The sequence below is a fragment of the Fringilla coelebs genome, assembly GCF_963513975.1.
Source record: "Fringilla coelebs genome assembly, chromosome: 3".
Taxonomy (NCBI): Eukaryota; Metazoa; Chordata; class Aves; order Passeriformes; family Fringillidae; genus Fringilla; species Fringilla coelebs.
This window is the reverse complement of record NC_140030.1, coordinates 75,392,776-75,402,131: the sequence shown is the minus strand read 5'-3', so window position 1 is coordinate 75,402,131 and position 9,356 is coordinate 75,392,776. Positions and strand designations below refer to the sequence as shown.

The following is a 9,356-nucleotide window of genomic DNA, read 5'->3' as shown; positions in this document are numbered from 1 at the left end:
AGCCGCAGGTTCTTACTGAGCCTGTTACCTGTCTGCCGGGCCGGGCGGCCCCGGGGCGCAGCAGCCGCCGCTCGGGGCCCGGGACAGCCCGGGAGGGTGGCGGGGCTCCCCGTGCCCGGGGAGCGGCACAGCCCCGCCCGGGACACCCCCGCCCGCCGGCTTTTCCCTTCACAATTGCCCTCAGGTGCTTCACGCACCTGAGAGAGAGCCTTTTCTGCAGAATTTTGCGTTTATTTGCTCCTATTTCTGTGCTAGTCCTAAACAGCCTCTGTCAGTTTTAATTTAAAGCATGTAAAGTTCGGTCGCTTAGTGCTGTTCCCACTCGGGTTTTGCTATTCTGAAAACTGCCTGGCAAAGCAAGTGCTGTGATTCATTTCCCAGCCCCTCACTGTGTGACGCACCTGCCCGGCTGCTGGCACCGTGCTGGCGGATGGAACTCTGGCAGCCAAGAGAATGTTAAAAAAACCCAAACTTTGGAATACCAGAATTTGCTATAATTTGCTTTCTCCTGTGCTAATTGATAAGAAGGTAACAGCTGCAGTGCTAATTTATTTTTATGTTTAATTAGGAACTTTTTCCCCTTTACATTCAAAACTCAGCTTTTACCAGCAGTCAGAACTGTGATGGCAACAGGAAAAATAATGGAAGCATTACATTCCTGTTAGTCGGAGTGCTGAGAGCTGGACATCGGTTGACCATCCCTGAAGAGTTCATTTATCCAAAACACAAAACGAATTTGTGGTGTAGAAGTAATTCTTAGAGTTTTTATCACCCCTAGCACTTCCACCCAAAATGTGAGCCCTCACCATAAGAGTGGCCTGTTGTCACTGTCCTGCAGCTGGCAATTAAGCACCACAGCAGCCACTCACTCACCACCCTCCCTGCCCCTACCAGTGCAGTGGGGAGGACAATCAACAGTAGAACCCATAGGTTGATATAAGAAGAGTTAAATAACTATATAAAAAAATATAGTAATAATGGCAACAAAACTAAACCAAAACAAACAAGTAATTCACCATGCAATTGCTCACACCCACTGGCTGATGCCAGACTCCATCCCCAAACCTATATCCACTCTCCTTCCAGGTAACTCCCCCAGTTGATATACTGGGCATGATGTTTTAGGGTATGAAAACATCCCTTTGGCCAGTTTGGGTCACTGGTCCCAGCAATGTTCCTTCCCAGTTTTCCTTTTGTGTGTCTCCTCACTGGTACAGCAGAAGACACAAAAAAAGAGTCCTTGACTTAGGATGAACACAACTTAGCAAAAAACAAAAGCTTTCAGTATGTTATCAACATTATTCTCATGCTGAATCAAAAAACAGTGCTGTGCTAAAAAGAAAATAACTCTATCTCAACCGAAACCAGGACAGTCATTAACTCAAGACAGCTGACTGCAAAACACAGACTGCATGGGTTTTTTACATTTCCAATTTTATAAAAAATAAAAACAAACCAAGAAATCTTTAAGCCATTCTAGAACTCTCAATCCCTCATTTTATGTTGTAAAGAAGGAGAAAAAATATTGCTCTAAAATAATGTCGTTCAAACATAACATGTAACAGCTCCTTAAATAAAAATTAAAAGGGACTAAAAGACCTCATTGCATTATCTATATCCTCAACTTACTGTCATTACTGGGTGCCAGCTTCTCTCTCTGGAAGTGGCTCCTAACCCACAGCACATCCATTTGCTGGCCTGGTCCTGCAGCAGGGTGAGATCCAGGCTAGGGCCCATCAGCTGCAGGCATTCATTCAGTGATGCTCACAGCATTTTCCCAATGCTCTCAGAAGAAGCAAGAGCACCTGTGAATAACAAATTGCCAGCACTATTTCCAGAGACCGTTGCTGGAGGTTTTCCTCCCTGGGAAGGGAAAAGAAACATTCACCTCTTTCTTGAAGGCCAAGAAGTAAACTGCAGTAACTTTTGGTTCTGTAGTGACTTGGCACTGCTTTGGGCTCCCTTCCTTGCAGCAGCATCAGCCAGGAGCTCACACACTGCCACACCTGGTCATTGCAAAATGGTCACTACTCTTCCATGAAGTGCCAAAGCCAAACCTTCTCAAAAATCTCTTCCTCTCTTCACAAAACCACCAATGGGAAGAGCCTTTTCTTAAGAAAGAAAACACAATGTGCCTTTACGTCACAAAAACCACCCAGAAAACCAAAGAAAGAGCCTCCCCCAACTGAAAGGACAGCTGTGGTCTAGACAGACACTATCCACTGGTCCTCTCAGGACAGCAGCCCCCAAACTGATGCCCACACCCAGCTGTGTGTCAGATCCCTTAGGCACAGCTGGAAAGGGTGTGAGATAATGGAGATGTTGGACAACAGCTCAGGGAATACTGCTTGTCAGGGCTTTACAAGCAAGCTGGTGAGGAAGATCAAAAAAGAAGACAACAGCTGGGCAATAACATGCTCCCTCTCAGTTTTGAAATTAAAAAAAATGGTACTAACTGTATCAGTGGAGTGAGGAAGCTGAGTGTTGGGCTAGAACCCAAGAGCAAACTCAGCAATGCACAGGGCTGAGGTTGTTGAGTTAGAAAAACAGGGGCTTTGCCTGTGTCTGGCCTCTCAGCCTTGCTCAGGAGCAGCAGAAAGGCAATACTATTTATTATCTACCATTAAAAAAAATACCCAGAATATGTGTTGCTTTGGGGTGTTTTTCCACTGTAAATCATGCTGATATGTTTGGAGGAAGAAGCTATCTACCCCAAAGGAATTATTGATTATTTTAAGCATTCACAGCACCAGCTGCTCCTAACTCTCAACAGCTAAAAGGGTTATGAGTGGGAGGCTTAGGCTGAGGCAATTTGAAGATGGCTAATATACAAGTGGTAAAAAGCAGATGTAGTGACTTCCAGGCTGCTTCTTGGTTCTTATGGCAAAATCAGGTCTGTGCCACCTGAAAAGTGTTCCTGAAGACACCTGGTCTGTTTACCAGTACAGAACCAGAAGTGTTCTTACAGCAATACTTACACTGGGGTGCAGCTCCATGGGCTGGGAACTGGGGGGAGCTGGCAGTGTCCTTATCTGTCCAGGGAAAGCTCTGTCACCTTCACCAAGCACAGTGCAGCAGAGGGGCAGAAAAGATGCTGTTTCACAGCATCCCACTTGAATTTCCCAGTCATGCCAACCACAACCTGTCCTGAACCCATGTGTGAGAGATGAAGGGAGGCTGAGGCTGATTGGGGATCAGTGGGATAGGGAGTTTTGGTTCTCAGCACTTGATAAGGCTTTTGCCCTCTCATCAAGGAAAGGAAGAGTGATTAGTTCATTATATGATGCCTACTGACATACAATTACATAATGGATCTTAGACAGCAGTAGCTACTCCGCACTGAGACAATGCAATGACTTATTTGAGGATTTCCTCCACTTTCTGAATTTCCACAGGCATTTTTTTCTTGTGGAACCTGCTACTGGGCTCAATTGTCTATGACAACAAATAGTAATGAATTAAATAAGTGGTTTTATTATGCTTAGCTACAATTTTTAGATACTGGAATCCAAGAATTTTCTTTCAAACTGAAAAAATATGAAGAGGCAAGCAACATGCAAAAGGAACAGAAGTCCCTGCTGGTTTGTAGGAATTCCTCTGTCTATTCTAGTAGCTCTTGTAAGATTTCTGGGCATTTCAGCAGAAAATATTCAGAACACTAATTTCTCGTTTAAAGAGAGCAGAAAGGTGGAAATACTGAAAACAATAAATCTTGATGTTACTATTTAGTGAAGGGCATACCATTCCAAGCAGACATTAGTTATATGACTCCAGAGAGTCCAGTGGTCTTAGCATCCAGCCCAAAATCAGGACTGCATAACCTCATTTTGGGATGAGCTCATCTCAGGCCTGCTTCCAGTTACCATGCACAATGACTTACCTAACATAAAAGATCTTAGCTGCATGATCAGCTTTGTTTAAATAAATTCTTTAGGGAAAATAAATAAGTAAATAAATAAATAAATAAATACACAAAATCTATCCAGGCAATTTCCAAGTTCTCAAATTCTTCATTCTAGGATCAGGTTCTTTCTTTTTCAGAGCTGGCAGCTCTTCAATTCCAGCCCCTCTTACCCCCAGTTCACGCTGCATTTGCTGCAGCTGTGCATTCAAATTTATTGAATTTTTTGCCACCCTTCAGACTCTGAATAAAGCAGCTTTCAGCCTCACAAGTAAGCTTTAACATATTTCAACCCTTAATGAGGGAATCACATTTCATTGCAACTGGAGATATTGATTGTAGTTAATATGAAACCATGGAGCAGTTTAAGGAACAATATCAAGAGTCCAGGATGCTCATTTATAAACTCACATTCCCAAAAGTGAAACAAAAGGAAAACTCAGCTAACAGCTCAACTACTAGCATTTCCATCATTGTTAGAAGAGGGAAAAACAGTAACCAAAAGTGGTTCTGACATCAGTCCAGCATACATTAAATTTGACAGGAAATTTGCAATTATTGAGGCAGATTTGCTTGAAGATGTTAATGAAAACTGCTAATATGACAGAACTACATGCAAACTCAGCTAAAATGATATGAAAATGCATGTGTTTCATAGCTATCACTACAAATTACTCTACATTTGCTTAAGTGACACGGAATTAGTCTCCATAAATTTTCACACCCCGTGCTTTTGTCTCTGGCCTTTGAACATAGCTATTTCACAACTGCCTTATATTGGTTCATGGTTTTTTTTTTTTTCAATAGCAGTATCAATGCATGTAATAAATATTTATTTTCTCAAACCATCTCCCCAGTCATTCCTTCAGTTTCAGTTGGAAAAAAAGAAAAAGGTACTTGAACAAATATGGAGCAAAACAAAATGCAGCACATGGCTACATTGTGCAACTAATATACAGAAAGGTTTATCTCCATGATTTAATGGAAGTCGGCATTTGGTGTAAACAACTGATGTCTTAGTGAAATTTTTAATACCCAATTTGTGGCACTAAACTTTGTTTTACTCTGCTAAGTAAATTCAGCTGAACGTGTTCCTACATGTTCAAATATTCATTTGCAAAATACTTACAGAATCACAGTAAATGCTCAGGTCTGACTGTTGTTCTGTGAAGCTGGATAACAACAATAAAAGAGCAACAGTAGGTGGCTGAGACACTGTAAGCCTGGTAAAGACTTACCCTTCCCTTTCCGCCCGTCATTTCTGTACACTTGGCCTCCCAGTCCCCTTCTCGCCTCTGCCAACACACAGAGCTCGGAAGAGCACCAGGCATAGCCCGGAGGGGCAGAGGCTGCAGCGGGCCCCGAGGATGGGAAGCCGGGGGACGCTGACAAAGGATGCTGCCTCTGTGCTCCCTCCCTCTCTCCCTCCCTCCTTCCTATTCCACCTCGTACACTGGCAGTGGCTGGAAAGGTCGGATGTATCTGAATTACTGCCTGGGAGGGGATGAAATCGCCAAGTCCATGCACAAACCCAGCCGCTCCTCTCCGGTTCGCCGGCGCAGGGAACCGGAGCTCTGCCCACGCCGCGGCCGTCCGCACCTCCCCATCCTCCTCCCGCCGTCCCTGCCTCTCCCCGGGAGGATCACTCCTCGCCGGCACCGCTGCCATCTGCCCCCAGCAGCGACGGGCTCTCCCCCGCCTGCTCGGTCCCCTGCCTCCGCCGCCTGGCCGAATCCGCGGCTCTGCGTTTTCCCTGGAGCCGAGCTGTGGGCAACTGTTCCGAGGAGCAAACGTGTGAACGGCACGGGCTCTCCGCACGGTGAGCAGCCCGCCATCCTTACCTTATGGATACCGAGACCGCCGGGCTGGGACAGCCCAACGCGAAGCTACGAAGGCGCGAAGGCTACCGCAACACAAGAGTCCTTTATTCAAATAAATAAAAATGAACTTTTATGTACAAATATACAAAACCATTACGCACATTTTATAAAGTAGTCAGAAATCTTTAAAAAAACCGCGAGGGTGGAGGCAGGACGCCCACAGCCGGTACCTTCCCTCCCAGCACCCGGGCACCGGCGGGCGGAGGCCGGCGCCGCTCCTTTGTCCCTCGCCCCGGCGGCGACGGCGCCCCGAGGATCGGCTCCGGGCCAGGGCCTCCGCTGCCCGGCCCCCGCCGCCACCCGCCCGGGCTGCCAGGGCGCCGACAACACAACACGGAACACGACATCGCGGGTGGCGGCCCCACCTCCCCCCGGTCCGACCGCTCCGCTCCCCGGTCCCGGCGGGGCTCAGAGGGTGCCCAAGTGCGGCAGCGTTTCCAGCCGCTCGGGGTGGTCGCGGCCGGCCGCGCTCTCCACGCCGCGCAGCCACTCGGTGCATTTCCGCACCAGCCCCTCGTCCGCCGCGGCCCCCGCCTCCTCCTCCTCGTACTCCTCGTCGTCGTAGCGGTGCCGGTCGTTGAGCAGCGAAACCTTCAGCAGAGCGCGCAGGTCGCCGCGCCGGGCCGGGGCGGCTCTGCCGGCGGGAGAGGGTGCGGGCTGCCCTCGCTGCCGCTCCAGGCTGCGGCGCTGCAGCACCCGGATGGCCTCCGGGGGCAGGCTCAGCGAGAAGCGCCCCGCCGCCTCCCCCGGCGCCCCGCCGAGGCTCTCGCAGGAGCGGCTGCCCGCCCCCGGCGCCCCCGGGCGGCCCCGCGGCTGCGGCGGGGTGGGCTGGGGCCGCGCCGCACGCTCGGCCGGCGGTCTCCGCGGAGGCGGCCGCTGCAGGGACGAGCAGGGCCAGGAGCTGGAGAGGGGGCCCGGCCTCTCCGGGGGCGCCCCCCGCGCCTTCCTCGCCACCTTCTCATCTGCGGGCCGAGGCGCTGCTTTCTTGGGGGCCGAGGCGGCCGCCGGCGGTTTCTTGGGCTGCGCCCGGGCGGCGGCGGGGGAAGCGGAGGGGGTCGGCAGGATGGCCGGCAGGAGGGGCGGCAGCGTGGCGGGGCGCCCGGGAGTTCCCTCCGGCTCGTCGCTGCGGGCCCAGGGAGGAGCGGAGCGCGCTCCGGGCAGGGCGGCGCTCCTTCCCGCGGGCGGGCAGGGCCCCGCGGCGCGCCGGGGCTGCAGCCCCATGGCCACAGCGGACGAGGAGCCCGAGATGCCGGCGCGGAATGCGAGCTCGCTCTGCGCCGACAGCCGCCGATTTTCCCTCTCGATAACCCGTCCCCCTTCCCGCCCTTCGCCCGCCCCGGGAACACCCTTCCCCAGTGCGGGGTGGGAGTGCGGGCGGGGACAGGGGTCGTGCCGGCACTGGCCGCGCTCCCGAACGAGCCGCACTGGTCGGGCTCCATGCGGCACTACTCCGGCGCCTTTTCCCGGTCATCTCCTGCCCGCCCTACAGCAGAGCCGAATAAAGAAGAGGATGGCGGAGCTCACGCCCCGAGAGCAAAAAGGCTTTAAATTTCTCCCAAAGTCCTCAAGCGTCCAAGCGTGAAAAGGCAATATTTTAAAATCATGTTAAATTCTCCTGCCGTCTTAAAAACAAGAATGATACTTTGATTACTTGAAGTATCATGAATAAGGGCAGGCACACAGGCCAAGAGACAGACACACTCAGACCTAGGGCTGGCTGACTCAGACTTAGTGGACAAGCTCTGCCTGGTTTGGTAATGAAGAATATAGTCCAGAGATCTTTCTTCTAGTGTCAATGCCTTCTGTGACAGAGCTAATGGTCATCCCCCCCTTGGAGGTTTGTCGTTTGTTTGGGGTTTGGTTTAGGTTTTTGTGATATCCAAGACAGCAACTTCCTATCTTCTCAAGGACCCTAGCCAACAACAGAGGTTTGGAGAAGTTTCATGGTGCAGAAATAAGTAAACATACATTTCCTATGGAACCAAGATGATTACCACCATTCCAAAATTTAGCCTTAGAAGTCACGGCATATAACTTCTACAGCATTTATGTCAAAGTACTGTTTTAATTAACATACCAAAACCTTATCAAAAAATGGGTAGCATGTATGCAATCCACAGGGACAGATCTTCACACCTATGGTTCCACACTATGATAACACTGTGAAGTTTCCCCAACTGTGAGCTCTTGGAATACTCATACACAGTAAACAAAGACAGGATGCGAAGGAGCAAAAGATAGAGGCAAAACAACACTGTATGTGTGCTCTGTATGCAGATGGAGGAAGTAAACCCTTAAATGTTCAGGAGAGGAAAAAAACAAGGAAGGCACATGATGTAACTAACAGATCAAAGTGCATATGGAAGCATGCCAGTACATGGAACTGTTGGTTCTTGAAGCCATTCTCTCCTGGTGATCTAAGTGTTAACAGACGAATGGTAACTTCATCATTTACCATAGTGGATAAATAAATAAATAATTCAATTTTGAATAACCAATGTAACTCTAATTAAAGACTACAGTGAAGGTGGTTGTGTACCACCAGAACTGGTGGGTAATGGGCAAAACCAGCTCTGGAGCCAATGAAAGCCTGGCCCTGATGCACTAGAGATGGGATGGGACAGGATGGGACAGGATCTTTCCAGTCAGCTGAGGTCAGCAGCAGCGACTGGGGAAGGGGCAGTCACTTTCAGGATGATGCCCATCACTGCCTACACACACCCTACTTCCTCTTCAATGCAAGCTGAAATCTAAAAGGAACCAAAAATTCACCCAAGGGTGCCTCAGCATCCAAGGGCCGTGGGCAGAGTTGGAATAGCTGTCCCTACATCACACAGCTCTAGCAAGCCCAAGGGCCTGCTGTGAGGCCAGGACTACCTGCCCTCCCCATCACCAGTAGGGAGGATGCCTCCCTGGCAATTTCTTGTTACTAACCAGTTAAAAGGCATGGCTTAGTTGGAAGTCTGGCTGCAAAATAATGCAATCACCCTGTACACAGCTTCCCCAAAAGTTGTTGCTATGTTTTGCAACATGCGCTGATATTCAACAGGAACATACTGTACCTCAATTTGTCTCTTTAGCCTGAACTCTGAATACTAAAAACACTGAGGTTTTCTCCTTCCTGACACTGCAGATCACATCTTTTCAAAGCCATTCCTTCGTCTAGATTTGTGGATCAACAGAAGAAAAAATCCAAACCAACTCAGTTTTGAACACACATATGTAAGCACATCCATCCTGTGCAAAAAAGAACCCCCTGCAATATAATATCAACCAAACATTAAAGATTTAACTTTGCTCCAGAATAACCAGATAGTTCTTAGATGAAAAAATCAGAAATGAGAATCTCTTACTGGAACCAGGCAAAGTGTTAGAGTACTTCAATCTATTACCAGATTAAGTCAGAATGAACAGTTTGTCTAAATACTAAAAGAACCTTTAAGGTAATTTCTGCAAATCTATCAAATAAATTTGGATATAGTAATATACAAACATTTATATTTTCATTTTTATGCAAGAGTAACACTGAAATTTTCAGCCCTCTATAGCTGATTCCTAAATAAAAATGCATTAGG

The 9,356-nt window shown here is 48.8% G+C and overlaps 1 protein-coding gene across 1 annotated transcript; it reads right to left on the bottom strand.

Annotated features, from left to right (window-relative positions):
• Positions 1 to 5,823: 5,823 nt before the first annotated feature.
• PRR18 (proline rich 18) lies at positions 5,824 to 7,078 on the bottom strand. Its single transcript, XM_084203311.1, has one exon. It carries the CDS (start codon positions 7,000 to 7,002, stop codon positions 6,190 to 6,192), a length of 813 nt encoding a protein of 270 aa, XP_084059437.1. The 5' UTR covers positions 7,003 to 7,078; the 3' UTR covers positions 5,824 to 6,189.
• Between the last annotated feature and the right edge of the window lie 2,278 nt (positions 7,079 to 9,356).